The following is a 17,943-nucleotide window of genomic DNA, read 5'->3' as shown; positions in this document are numbered from 1 at the left end:
GCCAGGAAACGTGAAATTAATTATTAGTCTACCCTTAATTTGTTTAGTGGTGGACTTGGTATTGTTAGGTTAATGGTTGGACTTGATGATCTTAACGTCTTTTCCAACCTAAACAATTCTCTAATTCTATGATTCAAGATGCCAGTACAGTGTTCAGTCATCCTGCAGCATAATGGTGTTCTCTCCCTGTTTCTCTGTTCTTTTCCTAATAAATCCTAATTGGAATTACTGGAGAAATGGCATGGAAACTGTTTTTCAGATCTTTTCTATAATGCTAAGTCTAATCCACTCTATTGGCTAACCCTGGCTAGTGTTCAGGCAGCATATCATATTTTCCTCCTGGATTTACCTTCCAAAGTAATGGAAATTCATTTAAGAGTTCATTCTTCTGCACTAACACATCTAGGAGGGCCACACCTCCGTGCAGATTGAGATGTTGTGGTAGGACAAGCAAGTTTGGGGATGAACGGAAAATAGTTTGAAAGAGCATAGAGCTGCACAGCCTTTACATCCAAACACACTACTGCCAAATTACGCTACCTGGAATATGCCTGCTGCACCACATGGTGCTGTTGGGGAGGAAACCCCCCTAAGCGCCCTACAATTCTGTGCTTGGCCTGGACTTCATTAAAGAGCAGGCTTGGGAGTGCGTGTCATGGCCCTACAAAGGTTTGCAAAGCAGAGCAGAAGCCAGTACTGCTATATTTACTCACTACGAGCAGCCTGGAGCTGCCTTAGATGCATACACTCACTGCGTGTTACACCCCAGTGCAGATCCAAGACAGACAAAAGCTTATTCTGGTAGCATTACAGGTTGTTTAATTTGAGATGAGTAAACTTAGGAAGTCTAAGAAAATCCCTTTGAATTGGTGACACAAAAAGCGGGAGGAAGATTCAAGTCTATGACTTATTTATTGATGAGTTCTTTAGATACCCTTTAAGAACAAAAAGGACTTTAACAAGAAATTCTTCCACCATGAAAAGCCTATAAAGGAAAAAGGCATTTTTTTCAAGCCTCTGATCTGCCAACATCACCTGCTGATGATGTGCATTCACTAACCACAGAAAAGGACAGAACAAACAAGAGGAATCACTTTATCCTGTACAAGTCACAGAAGGAGAGCAAGGAGGGCTACTTCAGGTGACATCAGAGGCAGTTCCTTAATCATGTACCTGTTCACTGTTGAAATTAGGGTGATTAGAACCAAGTTCCTTCCTCCAATGCAGAAGAAAACCTGCTGTCTTCTACCCGCTATTTGGGTAGAAAACCATCAGTGATTTGGGATAGATTTGAGCTATATAAAGGATAATTTGTTTGCTTGAAAAGCCCTGAAATTATCTTTTACTCTATGTCGTCATGTCCTGACAACTGTCCTTCCACTTGTTACGTTTAAGTGTCCCAGATAAAACCCAACCCTGGCACTGTGTGCTTAATCTTGCCGGGGCCACCCCTTCTCCAGTGTCAGTGTTTAAGGCTTGTTCCACAGCAAGGGGATGGAAAGACCAACTGGACTATGTAAAGCCAGTGGCTGCAGGACCAGGCCTTGGTTTTTCATTTACAGAAAAAACTAACACAACTTTCTAATTCTGCATGGCAAAATTCCTGGTTAGATGAGTATCCTCAAAAACATTCCAAAACTCCTACTAAAACAGCCATTGCCTGGTTTCTTTGCCATGAGAAAAGTGGTTACTTTTTCATGTATTCGTGCCACTTCTAATAAGCTAGAAATCACTGAAAGAAGACTAATTAATAGAAGGTAATAGCTACCATAAAAGTATTCTCCCAAAGTTCATGTTTCCTAAAGCTTGCAATTTAATGTACATTAAATAAATAATCTGATATTTATTTATGGTATCTTTTAATCATAGATCAGACTAAGTACCTTATCAACAGCCATTCTTGGGTAGAAATTTTCTCCTTGGTCACTGGAGTGCTGCTGCTCCAGGACCCACATTGGGCCTTGCAGAATTTCAGAATATTTGACCAAATTGTCATTCTTTTTAAAACCAAACCTAGCACAGCACCTAACCATCCTTTCCAGCATAGTGCTACTGGCCAAACACACTAAGTGAGGATGTATTTCTTTCTCTCATCTTGATAAATACAACTATTATCTTCACTAAGAACCACCACTTCACATGCTTAAAGATAAGTTTATAAATGTAGGGACTGATCATTATTTTCTCTATACTTTCCACAGTGTTGTATTAATAGCCCCTGTTTACTAAGAGCCCCAGCCCACCCCTAGCAACCCTGAGAATGAAGTTTAAGTCTGTGAAGGGCAGGTACAGAGGAGAGGCTGCTGCTGCAGGCACTTTCCTTGCAGAAGTAAAGTATCCTGTAGCAGTTTTGGCCATTGTGCCTGATTAAATTTTCTGAATTTCCACATGATCTTTATTGCTTCTGATGCTCCATCTGGAAGCCAAATGAAAGTTTGCATCAAACCTCCAGGAGTGCTGGGGAGAGGCAGCACTGACACTGATAAGCCTGTTTAGCTCTCTATAACTGGATTGCTTTCAGACACATATGCTAGTACCAATTCATTTGCACTTAATTGATCACAATTTTGTTTTTATAAGAGTCAAATAATGCTCAGGAGGCCTCATTAGTGCTACAGTACGACTTAATACAGCTGACTCGAAAGAAATCTCTCTTGTGAAAAGAAGCAGGTAGGTTTAGTGTCAGTTTAAATTCCACTGAAGGCAAAGGTTTGCTCATTCAAGAAAAACCTCTTGGTGGTACGAAAAAACACAGTCCTTCACCATAACATTCGTAAGGCCTTCCTTCGATGGCACGGGGTTAGATTTCACTCTCATTTCTTTAACCTATGAATTCTTTTAAAATGCCCAACAAGAACAGTGAACATTTTTTGTATTGTTGTCAAGCACAGAAACAACCCCTCATTTTCAAAAAGCTAACTATCGAGCGTTGGCATTGACAGCATAAGTCATGAATATGAATCTACCCTCTCAGACTTCTTTTTAAAATATTAAGCCACAAAGGAGCTGAATCCACATTAAAAAAAAAAACAAAACCAAAAAGAAAATCAAACAAAAGTTGCGCTCACTGTTCTTTCTTCTGCTGGAATCAGAAATTAACTTCATGGATTGCTTTCAACAATGTACAATGCGGACAAGCAGGGATCAGCAGCAGAACTGAAGTGGGGCTAAACATAACCTGCCCATCAGACTGTTCTCAGCTAACTTGGCCAGAACATGAAAAGGAGTACTCGGGGGGTCACATTTTGCTAAACTAGAGGTATTAAGGTAGCTGACCACAGACAGACTCTTAACATATCTCCTTCAGGGTCCTCAATCCAGATTTGCATCTCTAAGCATTCACACATCCCATGTATTTTGTTGCTCTTACTATGTTATCGCAGTTTGGAGATATTTTGGGGATTATTAAAGTATCAGGATGTTTCTACCTTGCCCATACCACTTGCTTTAGTCTCCGAAAACCTGATTTATTACAGATGGTTATGCCTTATATATACTACACTCCATTACAGATTTGCTAAAATATTTGCACTAAAGCAAGGTAAGAATGTCTCCAACAGCCCCTCAGTTATTTGGGTTGTCTGTTTTCTGATTTAGTATTAGAAAATTATCCCTTTCAGCTAACAACCATTTCCCCTACCAGCACAGGACCCCCCTGAATTGAGAAAAAATCCCATAAAAATCCCAATCCTTTTAAATCCATGCACTCAATTCCAAAGAATGTAAGTCATTAGAAACATGGTCTAAATGGGAGGCATTGAATTACTGAGCTCAAACCTCTGTCGCTGTTGGTCACTTCATTAGTCATTAATTTATCAATTTTAATCTTAAAAATAGTTTCTTGTTCTCCTCCCTCCCGTTCCATAACTGTTCTCCAAACTTTATTCCTCTGGAGAGTGGAAACTTTCTTCTAATTCCAGCCTATGCCCATTCATGGCCATTTTGTTCCCGTGCCGATATTGCCTTTCAGCTCAAACAATTCTCTCTCCTGATTTGTTATAGACAGAAAGTATCACATTTTATTTTGTTAAGCTAAACCAAGGCAAGATCCACAAGAGGTTCTCCTGGGCTTTGCTGTCTCTGTTACCTTGCTTTTGCAGAACCACAGCCAAAGCAATCAGGCCAAATGTCTTGTGTTAATCTGGCTCCAACCTGACAGCAGCTAACTCCAAGGCGCAAAATAGACTATTCTGCATAACACAGAATGCACCTTGGGGACAGAGATAACTGCTAAGATAAAAGTGAACTTTTGGTCCTGGCATCAAGAGATGTTGGACAATAGCACTCTTCCACAACTTGAAAATAAAGCTGAAGGCAAAGAGAGAGGGGACATTTGGCCAGGCAGCAAGGACACTGGCCTGATTAGCACGCCCTGCTTCTCTGGAGTGGCATTGAATCTGAATTTCATGGAAGCCTCCATCAGCCTGGTGCAGAAACACCAGACCTGACCAGTGACACACTGGGAAGAGACTGGGAAGGTTTGGAGGGAGTGGGGAAACAGATTTCAGAGATGAAGAAAGAGCAGGAATAAAAGTACTGAGAATGAGGAACCTGGTCAGCTGAGGCACTAGTCCAGAGGCTACCCCAGGATGCATTGAACTGCCTTTGGCCAAATACCATCCGTGTTCATGAACACCCAACCTTCAGCTCCTGTGACTGCAGCCAGGCTGAGCAGGGCCTTATTCTCTCCATGTCCATTACAAGTGCCTGTAAATGGCCCTGTGATAATCCAGGTGTTGCCTCATGATTAAACAGGACCTGTGTGATCACTGAGAGCAAGCAGTAAGTACAAACCAGAGACAGGAAAATGAGCGTATTCCCACAGGGATTTTGAATCTCCAGATGGCACTATAACATCATCCCAAAAAGCAGACAGTTCGGTACAACAGAAAATATGGTAACAGCTGAGTCAGTTTGCCTGCTGTGCGTAATTACTCATCCCATTGAAACCATGATTTACAGGCTACGAATGCTAAAGCTGCCCTTTCATTTCAATTTAAACCTTAGATATTAAAGCTTCATGCATATTGTGTGCATAGCAGCTGGAGGAAAACAGACTACTTTGTCCTAACAACCTGATATAAAGCAAGATCTTCCCAGCACTGCCAATTAATACCAAGACCTTCAGTGAGGTCTTAGGAAGGGGTTTAGGTCACAAGGTAAATACACTTGTCTATCGTTATTCTTGCCCTGGGAGGTACTGCAAAGCAATAGCAAAATTGGGAGGGGCAAGAGGTAAATGGCAGATCTGCCGAGAACATTGCAAGGCTGCCTCTCTGTTTTGCATTGTAGCTGCTGGCACAGCCAGCTCCTCCTCTCAGCAAGGAGCAGTGGTGTCCTACGCAGGAGTCCCACCAAGCACAGCAATACAGAAGGCATTTCAGAAATCTTAGCAAAACACAGCGGTTAAGAACTCTCCCGCTGTAGGCAGTCATGTCATATTATACTGTACCTTAACTTGTCAAGCTCTGTCTTAAAAGCCATATGATTTCTTGCTGACTGCCCAAAGCATGAAGAGGTTTCAGAATATCAGGCCTCAGTGGTTAGAAAACTTCACACATGAAATGACCTCCTATGTGCAGCAAAGGCTGTACAAATACAACACACGCACCAAACAGAAAAATACAGAAAGCTGAGCTATGCCTTGACCAGCTTAGGTGAGCTGTGAAATAAAGGATAAAACCACCAGCCTCCTTGGAGAAGTCAAGTATACATTTCAAGAATCTGTCAAAAAGAAAGGCCCTTCTCAATATGCAGCAGGTTTCCCTCAACACTGCCTGTATTCAAGGTAGCTCAGCTTTCTTTTGGCAAGTTTTTACCCGATAGACTTGACTTTCCAAGAAATTTCAGCATTTCACTGTGACAGTAGCTGAAATGCTGGAGCTGTCCTGCAAGATAACTTAGAAACCACACTGTGTTTATTGAGCTAGCTCAATACTGATCTATTAATCATCATAAAAACATCAGCTGGCACGAACCACCTGGGTGACTAAATCCAGACCCTCAGGCAGCCATGTAATGAGTATTCATTCTTCAAGGTCCATAAAACATCTGCTCCATGTAGCCTCAAAAGTCCCTATCTGTTTCTATTTATTATGATGAGTCCCTAAGAGGCAGCAGCAGGTGACCTAAAAGCTGAGGCTCACAGAGCCACAGACCTCCTGCTACCAGGGAGAGCATGGCTGGAACGGTGGCTCACAAAGACGAGCACGGTGCTGTTCTGTGCACACAGTCATGCCAACTGGCATGTCTCCTGCTTTCGCCTAAATCTGTGGCCTCTCTCTGATCTCCTCAGTCTTGATACCCATTTACTTTTGATTTCTTTTTGGCTCCTGCCACTCCAGCCTTATTCCCTACTTACGCAGGACCTTATAGTCCTAATGTGCTCTAATAACATCCTACTACCAGAGCAAGATTTCTCCAGCTAGAGAAAGGATAAAAAGACCACCCTGGGCAGCTAATCACAAGCAAACAGTACCACTCATATTTGAACAGGAGGAACTGACAGCAAGAGTTAAATAAGTAACCATAAAAATATTTTCAGGTTACCTTGAAGTACTGGCACAGTTGAGAAAATTGCAGTGTGCTTACTGACATTTGGGGAACAAATTTAATGAGAATATTATGTGCTGAATATTCACCCAAACCCAATTTTAGGCAGATTACGATGTCATAAATATTAGATGGAGAGGCAGATTGTGCTCATTTTTGCTGTGGTAGGGGAGATCTAGCACAAAACTCCTAATGTTTAGCAGGGGAATGATACAAAATGCAGCTGAGCAGTTGAGGCTGGTGGGGAGATACATACTAGACTCAGTATTGCTCTTACATTTTTAAATCCTCTGTAAAGCACTTGAAGTTCTCTTTTAGTGAAATTGGTTTGTGCTTCAAGCTGTTCCAGTCCTTCGGGTCTATGGCACACTGTAGTCATTTCTAATTCATCTTCAATTTTATCTGAAAGAGAAGACAGGAAAATATTTATTTTGGTTGTTACCTTTGCTCTATTAACATGATGTATAGGACAGACTGGATTTCAAGAGCAATAGCACAAAAAGAAACCATCAACAGAACTGATGTGTATAACTGTTTTCAACCTCTTGAAAGCAAAATAAAAGCCACGTGAATAAAGCAATAGCTCACATTTCTCACTGGGCTGCCAATTAGCTCTCCATTCACAAAGCTGAAACCGGTGGTGAAAACAGAAGGGCAGGCAGCAGAAACATTGCTCCAAAAGGCAACACCAGATATGTCTTATCTAAATATTGAAAGAGCATGGAGGAATAGGCCTTTCAAAGTACTAGCTTTAAAAAAAGCTGTGCAAATATAAGTGAGAGAGCAGACATGCTTAAGCATATTAGACAACGACATTATACTGAGGGTAAACAGCAAGGGAAACTTCTGTGTGCTAACCAAAAAGCTTGCTACAGAGACGCTAAAGGTCACTTTAATCCTAGGAGAAAGTCAAATGATGCCCACAGTTGCTGAATCTGTAATGAATCCAGCCTGCATTTGCATGGACTTTTTGGGGAAACAGATAAGCAATGAAAAATAGTCATGTGCATTTTATTCAAGAGATCACTCTCCCACAAGGAAGAAAAATAGTTGAGACATACCACACCCTGTATTACCATAATCTCACCTCTTTTTTTGATGCATGTTTTTACCTGTCAAGCCCACTTCCCCAGCAGTATAGGTAATGCCCATATATATACAGATCATTAGTGTACATCAATTTGAAATTCTTTAAACTTTGAGGAGCAGATGCAGGTTTCACCTGACATGAAAATCCCATCTACATCCAAAAGTTGCTGGGCATAAAAGCTAACACTCCCCTTATTATCAAAACCACACAACTTTTGCCCTGTAAAAATGTTTTAGGTTATTGGGCTCAAGTATAATATAGTAATTCCTGTTGAAAGGCAAGGATTTCACAAGAAATGTGCAAGGAAATGGAGTCATTCTGAATAGAGGAAAGCCATGAGTTCAGAGCAGACTGGCTCAGTGAAAGAACAGACTAGAATAAAGCTGTCTTTTTATAAGTTAATTAATTCTGTACATATATATGAAGGTTATTAAGGGAAGACACACATAATTGAGTGATAATGGTTAACTAACATTGGTTCATTGTTTCAGTATTAAGAAATCAGTTTGAACTATTGGTGAATTCAGGATGAGCCATCCTCCTAATCCTGTCCAGAGTTTCAGTTTCATTTTTGGGGCTTGATCAGTGAAAATACATGCCTAAATACTGTGCTCAATGTCCCTTGGACAGCAAGGGAATAAAGGTAAGAGACTGTAATAGCATGGGACAAAAGGAGAGTATCACAATCATTTATGATGCAGAAAAAATTACTGAATGCTGGCAAGTGGCCAGAAGAGGCCTGAAGGAGACACCTTCTCCACACAAAGGGAAAATGAAGAGTCTAGAAATTATAGGTACTGTTAGAAGAAAGGAGATAGAAAAGGATGTCTGCTACAGGACAAAGAACAGATAATGTGAAATAAGGGGGAAAAGCCTTTTTCTCTGAAAGAGAACACATGCAACAAAATGAAGGAATGCAGAAGAAGCTGTAGAGAGAGAAAAAAGTGGGGAAGAAACTCCTTAAAATGAGGGAAGGGGAATGAGTGGTTGAAAAAAGGAGAGGAAATCCATTTAGAACAGAGCCAGGTTAGGAAGACCCATCACTAATCCATACATTGTATAGAAATACCTTTTTGTTTACCTTTTGTTAACCATAAGTTACCTAAAACCCTTTACGAAACACACGTAACTCCAGACCCTTCCCCTGCATTTCCCTGCTGTCCCCCAATGCAATAAGCAGTTTACACGTGATCTTGACAGTTGTTTCATTTTTCCATAGGAAGCCATGCATTTTGTGCTGTGCAGTATATAAGCAAGTTAGGCTCTGAGCCTTTCTCTGCTCTGTAACCAGTTAAACATGCCCAGCTTTTCAATGACATTTCCTATTGACTGAGTCACTCTAAAGGTATTTAGAACTTCAGTCAATGTAAAATAGAAGTGTAAAATACTGGCCATCTAGTCTTTATAACCTATAATATAATTCATGAGAAAGAGAGAGGGAAAAAAAAAATCTGTGCAACCTCCTGCAAGTGGCGAGGCTAGTGAGGGAAGCCAGCCTGTTCGATTACTCTCATACTTGGTTTTATTTATGTTCCTACAATGTGGCTGTTCACATGGTTTCTACAGAGGCAGGAAAGATCCAGCTGAGAAAAGTCACTCTCTTTGCAAAAGCATTTTGATATGACTGATTTTTTGTGGGTATCTTATTTGCCATATACTTCTCAAGCAACCAGTTTTCCAAAACACTTACTGGAATTTGTGTTAGTATTCTAAAACCCAATTAAAGAAAAAGGTCTCGTTCATGGAAAACTTGCTCTATAGCTCCATCATAGCTTTAAACAAAATCTGCACAAATACAGCTCAAAACTCTTAGTTCTCTGGCTTATCCAGATGTCCTTTATGTGAGCACACCCAAAATCAGGGTCTTAGAATTATTTTTTCAAAATATTATTGAATAAAATATTACTTCATGAACATTGTCATTTAATAATGATATATTTTTGACAGTACTAGCCTCATTCAGTGAATCATTATTTCAAAAGACTGCAATTCATCTTCTTCAGCTTGTCCTGCAAGAACAGGTTTTTCCAACAATTAGTTCATGAGCTTTGGTCCCATAGTGTCGATATTTCTATGTTAAAAATAAGCCAGATTATTGTTGTAGATTTGATTCTATTCCCCATGCTGACAAACATGGCTCTTTCTTTTCTTCATAACAAACTGCAGAAAGGGAATTATGAAAAATTCTTCCCTTTCTAAGGGACACACTATTTTTTCTTTCTGTTCTCTATTCCAGAACCAGCATTAATCTCCGCCTCTGAAGAGGATCTGATGGTTCCCTGTGGGTTAATCCTTTCATCTGCTTCCTCTTCCTTTCCCAAGGGAAATATTTTGAAACTTAGCAAAAGAACTTGTGAAGCTTCAGATCTAGCCAAGAGGGCACTCAAAATGACACCAGACCAGTGATTTTCCAGTAAACACGCTCTAAAAATGGTAGAAATTGTTCCTTCAGTGGAACATGCGCTGATGCAAAAGAGCAGTCCTGGGCATTTCTTGGAGTCTCACTGCGGGAAATAAATACAAGAATGACTTAGTAGGTCATTTTGTCTATCACTTGCCAACAAAGAGCTATTTTCTGTGGTGTTTCATGATAATTATGTTTTAAAAGATAAAACTTATTTTAGGAGTAACTACTTCACATTAATAGGCCTCACAGATCAAACATTCCCTCCCTTGTGTTTGCCAGATATTTACATTTAAACTTTTCTCAGTTGTTATTCCATATTCAAAGATTTCCTTTCAGCAACATCTCTGTTCATCCCTCCTCCCCTCCTGGCGAACGCCCACAGTCGGCATAGCACAGACCTCAGAGCAGGGGGGAATCTGTAGCTGGAGACCTAATGACACAAACTGCTCTTCTGTGCAAATCTATCATTTCCAACTCAATAGTCCCCACCCCCCACAAAGATTTTTTTGTCGTTATTTGCTTCCTTTCAGTGTTTTCTCTTAAGTCAGCTCTTTTAAACCTTTTTCTTCCATTCTCTATAAATTAAACACAGTAACCTCAGTGGCAAAAAAGGAGATTGTCACTTCCTCATCTACCCTTGCCTTTTATCATACATATTGTATTTCCTCTTATTTACATTTTCATTATTACACTGGCTCAGTCCCTCCCAGCTCTTCAGGGATGTCGCTGTATGAAATATGAGCCCTTGCATTTATAAACACTGCAGTTTTATTAAACTGAAGCTCACTTCATGGTGGTGAGTACAAGCGAAGTGTATATACATAGATACACGCATGCAAATTTAAAGTTTTATTAGGAAAGCATGATGTTTAGATATTTTATCTAATGTCACGTTCTTCCTCAGTTTTGCCTTGTTTACAGCTTTCTGAACACCCTGAGAGATCTGAGTGCAGGAAACAGGCATGCCACTGGTTTAAAGTTAATTTTCTTTTTCTTCAATTTGCAAGTGTATGAACAGACCTAGGAACTGACTGCAGACACTGCAAGGGATGCACGTGGCCACCTCCCCAGCTCAGGTGACACAGCTACAGCAGAAATGAGACACAGATGTTGCTTAGAGCATCCCTTTTGAGCTGGAAATAAGCCCTGCCCTGCTCAGTGGAGACACCCACCTCACGGTCTGGGTACCATACAGCTGATTAGTGAGTACTGCACCTTAGCAAATAGGTCCAAATTTATTATGCTGGATCTCAAAGCACAATTTTTTTGTTGGGTTATCTGTGCTTACCAATTCAGTGGACTCGGTAACTAAAGCAGGAGGTTTCTCCTGCTTGCAGGTACTGATAAATGAGAATTATTTTCTTTTTTTTTTTAGCTCCAGCACTTGTTGAAATCATCCCTGGATTAATCCCTTCCACGCCAGACAGCTGCAGTGAGTTGTGTCCTAGGCTGAAGATCATGTGCACTGTTCAGCTGGAGCAGAACACGCTTGTCCATTTGCTTAGCTGGTTTTTTGCAATGTGTTTAAAACTGGAAGAATGGGAAGTAGCACTTTCTGATTTAGAATTTGCCTCTGGCCATATTTTTATGGCTGCTTTAATAGCAGGGTATGAAGTCTGGGTCTGGTAGAAGCACCTATGGTAATCTTACTCCAAAGTAGGTCCAGATTATAATAATGACTTGATTTTGCATTTTTGTGCAAAACATCATCTCTACTTGCTCAGCCCATAGGATAGGCACATTTTGTATATCAGACAAAATAAACAGTGGCTTCACTTTACAAAGAAAAATAATCCTGACATACTTGCATGCACATGCATATTTTACAGATTGTTGCTAATGAAAGATACTGTATTTCATTTCTCTACTGCTTGTTCAGGAGCAGAGAATGATTTTCATTAGAGTAGATCAATATTTTAGCTGAATACACTTTGGAAATTACTTAACGAGGCTTGGTTTATACATCCTTTCATATTTCTTCTAATTTTACTTTTTGTTATCTTTACAATTTGAAGATTTCCACACTTAGACTGCCTGCAAATGGCCCTGTGTTTCACTGCTGTAAACTTTGCTGAAGAGAATTTGCATTTCTCCAAGTGATAAACTGGAAAAATTTAAGCCTATTCATGTAAAAGCTGTCTTGTACACCTACGTGCCTATGGACAAAATTGTTTCATCATTGAGGAAAACAGATTGTCAACCACAGCTGGGTACTTCTCTCCATCACAGAACCAGGCAGAGTGACTCAGTCCTTCCCCTACCCATGGTAAAGACAAGAAATCTACTTATTTTGAAGGAAAAAAACCTGCTCCAATATTTCACTTCTTCAGATCTTTCCATCCCATCGGACACAGGCACATTTATCTGCCATGTTATGGAAAACATTGTTTCATTGTCAATTTACCTTAAAAATACACAGATAACATAACGCACATCCAGGACAGCTACAAAAACTAAGGCGCTGCCCAAAACAAGTTCGTAAATGTGCAACACCCATTAGAGACCCAGTCAATAACTTGCCAGCACTATCAGCAGAGGGCAGACGATGTGCCACAGACAGCACAGAAGTAGAGTCCTCAAATCCTCTGTTGACAGTACATTTTCTAGTATTCACTTTAGTGACCTGTTCCCATATAAAAACACCTAATCAGTATTCTTCAGATCCAACAATCCTTTCCGCAGAAGTGGAACAGATTAAGTTGGTCACAGACAATGCCAAAGTTGTATTTGTGTACCATAAAATAGGAAACAATTGTGTGTTATTTACCAGCTGCTTTCTCGGCTCTGGTTTTGAACGGCCGTCGGGCCCAAATTTATTAACCTGCCCATCCTTCCTCTTGCTGGCAGCTGCCTCTACACAAGCAACATCTTGCACAAAAGCATGGGGTTGGTTTCGCTGGGCCAAACTGACTTGTGAAACACAAGAAACATTAAACACCTTTCCCACAGTGACCACCTAAAATACTGCAGCATTTCCAACCTATGTGCCCGGCAAATGAGATATAGTGATGCCCCATTATATCGCTAGGGCTGGCCAAGGACAACCCAAGGCCTAAAACATAGTTTAAAGGGAGGGTGTAAATGATGATTTAATAAAAATGCAAATGACCCTGTCCCCTGCTTCCAAAGGCTGCAAGGCGAAACTCTGTAATGCCAGGCTCCATGGCTAATGGGAGGATTTTTAAAACATGTTGCTTATAATAAATTCACTTTTTGTTAAAGAAAAAAAATCAAGATATGAAATACAGCTAATGTGCCCGGTGTTAATTGTAAAACTGACAAGAACTAGATGAAATGGGTAATTTTACAAATACAGCAGAAGAGGATTAAATTATGCACAAGAATTATTAGACTGCATCTTATTTTTATTAAAAAAACATTAGCTATATTTTAGGAGCAAGGACCTGAAGAAAAAATTAACTCTAGTTTACCCACAACATCTTTGAAATTAATCTCCAGACAGAATACTTGCTTGGCCAGAGCTCATAGGAAATAGATCCTGCCTGTGGGAAACCAATTGCAAATATTTGAAAATTTCATGAAGAGAAATAACTAAAGGCCTGAGTCCATAAATGCTCATTACAGCAGAAAGTTATGGGAATGGGAGTCAGGCGAGAGATGTATTACTGATGCAGACCCTGCACGTTGGCTTCAGCGTTCCCACCACTGGTGTAAGCAGGAGCTGCAGGAAAGCTGCTTTTGTGAAGTCCTTTGAGGTCTGTGGTTCCAGATCCCTGGGCAAAGGCAGCTACCAAGTACAGCTCCACTATGTGGAACAGTCAAAATATTTCTGTGCAGTTCCATGCACTTCCACCAAGACAAACCTAAGTGTTAGCCTTTAAGTGACCCCATCTGGCAAATACAAATCAACAAAACTAACAGAGCAGATAACGAGAATACTGTGGGCTTGTTCCTACTGACCTTCCCAGAATGACAGCTCAGATAGAACTTAAAAACATGTATCTGCACATCTGTGAATCCTAAAAAAGGGTTAACTAAAATCGGCTCATGGCAAACATCAATGGCACTGATACCTACTGAAGTAGCAAATAATAACTGTAGAAACATAGAACAGAATCACAGAATTGTTCAGGTTGGAAAAGACCTTTAAGATCATCAAGTCCAACCATTAACCTAACATTACCAAGTCCACCACTAAACCAATTAAGGGTAGACTAATAATTAATTTCATGTTTCCTGGCTTGGTGGCTGGATTATTCTTTAATGAAAGAAAAAACCAGGAATCATTAAGGTTCGAAAGGACCTCTAAGATCATCAGTCCAACCATCAACCCAACACCACCATGCCCACTAAACCATCTCCCAAAGTGCCATATCTACCCATTTTTGAACACTTCAGGGATGGTGACTCCACCACGTCTCTGGGCAGCCTGTTCCAATGCTTGACTACTCCTTCTGTGAAGAAATTTTTCCTAATATCCAATATAAAGCTCCCCTGGTGCAGCTTGAGCCCATTTTCTCTCATCCGATCGCTAACTACATGGGAGAAGAGCCCAACACCCACCTCACTACAGCCTTCTTTCAGGTAGTTGTAGAGAGCGATAAGGTCTCCCCTCAGCCTCTTCTGCAGGCTAAACAACCCCGGTTCCCTCAGCCGCTCCTCATAAGGCCTGTGCTCCAGACCCTTTACCAGCTTTGTTGCCCTTCTCTGGACAAGCTCCAGCACCTCAATGTCCTTCTTGTAGTGAGGGCCCCAAAACTGGACACAGTATTCCAGGTGTGGCCTCACCAGCGCCAAGTACAGGGGGACAATCACCTCCCTGCTCCTGCTGGCCACACTATTCCTGATACAAGCCAGGATGCTGTTGGCCTTCTTGGCCACCTGGGCACACTGATGGCTCATGTTCAGCCAGCTGTCAACCAACACCCCCAGCTCCTTTTCGGCCAGCCAGCTTTCCAGCCACTCTTCCCCAAGCCTGTAGCATTGCATGGGGTTGTTGTGACCCAAGTGCAGGACCCGGGACTTTGCCTTGTTGAATCTTGTACAATTGGCCTCAGCCCATCAATCTGGCCTGTCCAGATCCCTCTGCACGGCCATCCTACCCTCGAGCAGATCAACACTCCCACCCAATTTGGTGTCATCTGTAAACTTACTGAGGGCACACTCAATCCCCTCATTCAGATCGTTGAGAAAGGTGTTAAACAAGACTGGCCCCAAAACTGAGTCCTGGGGAACACCGCTTTTGACACATTTAATTGAACTTGAACAGCCCTTTATTAATAAATTATTTTTATTATTTATTAATATAATTGCCTGGCTGGAGAGATCAATTTCCAAACCAAAGGGACTCTCCAGCCAATAAAACAATAAGGAATTGATGTCTCCTTATACAGTCCCTTTTCCTGAAATGATTCTTTGACTCATTCAGCTCTATGTTCACCACTAAATCTGAAACATCAAATTAATTACATAAACAGTCAAGCTTAACAAAGGTGTTTCGCCTCTGAGAACTGAGAACACCACCAGTTGCAGAGAAAAGCTACACGAAAACCCAACACTGAATAAAATTCCGAGATTAAAAAAATACAATAGAATTTTAATATTTCTTGGTTAATCCTTGCAATGATCTATGCAAAAGGTCATGTATAAATACTTTCCTCTGCCGCTATACTACTTTAATTAGTTTCACAGTTGTACATAGGGAAACTGGAATAAGGTTATACTCTGAAAAAGGAGGTGCAGGAATAGTCTGAGGCCACAGGTACCTCCAAAATCTATTTCTGGCACACAACTAACATTGTAAAACGATTTGAACATGAACTACACAATGTCAAATTTGACTTTAAATGTTTCTGCAGACACTTATTAACTCTACTCATCATTACAAATAGCATTGCTTTGGCCATTCCCAGGATATGAGACAGCAGGGTGTCCTTCCAGTGCACTGGACTTTACTTGGGACAGCATTTTCTTTTCTATTTTCCTTGCACATTCCCACCTGTCTGTAGTAACATTTATAAGGGAACAACTTGTCGAAATGGGTGGACATCCACTGAAAGATTGCTGGGTGCTTCTCTGCTTTTCCATGGGGATGCTGCAGAAAATGTGCTTTTGGGACAAGTGCTTTCCTCCAAGCAGATGTTCAACAGTGAATTTGCAAATAAACCTCACTAGAAGGGTTAGAAAATTGCTTCACTGATGATTTTTGGAAAATTCCCACTGATACCATCTAACTTCACATGGAGAGTACCTGAACTGCTAAGTACTTGACTTAGCACGTCATGCAATAGAGCACTGCACAAACAGAAGGACTTGGAGGTTGCATGGAAGCTCAACCTCCATCAGAGGGGACTCGGATGCTCCCTAGGTTGCAGCCTTACCCAGGAACGGGGCAATTTTCAAGTACCTATAATTTTGTTTGCTGCCAGTGTGGAAATAAACTCAACCAGGGGGGAACCTGTTCCCTGGCTTAAGAAAACTTTTGCTACAAAAATTCTATGACCGGTAGAGTCAAACTAGTTTAAATTTTACCTCTCTGATACACGTAAAACCATCGGGCGGGGTCTAGAAAAAAGTAAGAAAAAAATTTAACAAAAAGAAAGTGACAACCATACACAACTTTGGGGTTTTTTTAATTTTAAGGTGACATTGGATAGGTTCTGCAAGTGCCATGGGGTCCCCTTTCCCAGTGACTGTAAGATTGTTTCCAGGTGTATTTTATACTTCTTTTTTCTGAATTGCCTCTTTCACTTACCCCAAGGGACAGGAAAGGAAGTCAGAGCTTGCTGTCCCCTGCATGACCATGAAACTCGGGGCAGCATGTGAAGGGAAGCATGCATGCAGTCATGCACCCATGCAAGCATCCATGCATACAGCAAGACAGCAATGCAGCAGTCATCCTAACAACTCTGGTAAGGGGTAAGGAGGACTTTGCATGCAATTTTTGAAGTCTGCTGAGGGGCAGCAAGAGGGTCCCACAGCCTTCTGCTTCCTCTCCACAGCTTAGCTCTTTAACAGCTGTAGAAATGAAAAAAAGTGATTAGTAAGGGTGAAGAAGTCTGAGGTGGTCTGGAAGACTCTAAATGGTGCTCTTTGCAGTCACTTCACTTGCAACATGGTCAGTCTGTACTATGTTCACGTCCCCTGGGAGGAAATTTCATTAGTAAATTAGGTTAAAAGTAAAAAACAAAAAAATTTTAAAGATATGTATATGGCTTCTCATGGCATCCATTTCTTTTTACTGGAGAATTGGGTACACAATATGATCTGCAATAACCTGCAAAAGGCACAAGAGTTTTGGGCAGAATATTACCATCTGCAGCTCCTGCTGCCCAAACCTTCCTAAACACCTTCTGACCACTCTTATCGGCTCTACAGTATCTCACCTCCTGCTGCTGCTGCCTGGGAAGCACCAGTGAGCCCACCTGGTTTCCTCACTCACCAGCCATCAGGTTTTGTCCCACAGATGGTACATCTATATGCCCCAAATGGACACTAGGATCAAGTAGGCACCAAAACCAAGCAATTCTCACTGCTGTGGGGTTGCAGGAAAAGCAGTGTATGAAGACTGTCTGAGCTCACACTGCATGTGCTGCATCAGTCATTGTTTTTCTGTGGGTAGACAGAGCCCCGAGACCTTGCTCTCCAGCTAAATCTTGCAGCAGCCCATCTCTGCAAAACCCCACGGTGCCCCTGAGCAAGCTGTGACCAACTCAGGGCCTGTACCTGAAAACTTAAGGCCAAGAAACTCCACCATGAATGCTTTAAAGCCATTTAAACAAACTTCATGCTCAATACTTTCCCCTTAAATAGGAAAAAAAGGAAAAGAAAAAGTTCAGAAGTGAACATGCATTTTCCTTCTGGCATGTTGGAGAATGTGACTGATACACAGCAACAGCATTAAGCTGTTGGAAGGGGCTGAACCTCACTTCAT

General features: G+C 41.1%; 1 protein-coding gene across 4 annotated transcripts in view; it reads right to left on the bottom strand.

The window, feature by feature from the left end:
- Positions 1-17,943, bottom strand: part of KCNIP1 (potassium voltage-gated channel interacting protein 1) — a 78,550-nt gene that overhangs the window by 12,688 nt on the left and 47,919 nt on the right. For 2 of the 4 annotated variants that reach the window (XM_075714830.1, XM_075714829.1), the window contains one exon: positions 6,830-6,954. In XM_075714830.1, the coding sequence (XP_075570945.1) occupies positions 6,830-6,931 (102 nt within the window). In that variant the 5' untranslated portion in view covers positions 6,932-6,954. Of the gene's footprint in view, positions 1-6,808; positions 6,955-16,541; positions 16,558-17,943 lie in introns of those variants that run through there. The other 2 variants (XM_009481436.2, XM_009481362.2) reach the window with 2 other exon arrangements.

This window comes from Pelecanus crispus, chromosome 8 (genome assembly GCF_030463565.1).
Source record: "Pelecanus crispus isolate bPelCri1 chromosome 8, bPelCri1.pri, whole genome shotgun sequence".
Taxonomy (NCBI): Eukaryota; Metazoa; Chordata; class Aves; order Pelecaniformes; family Pelecanidae; genus Pelecanus; species Pelecanus crispus.
The sequence above is the reverse complement of the archived record's forward strand: the minus strand, read 5'-3'. Positions and strand labels throughout refer to the sequence as shown.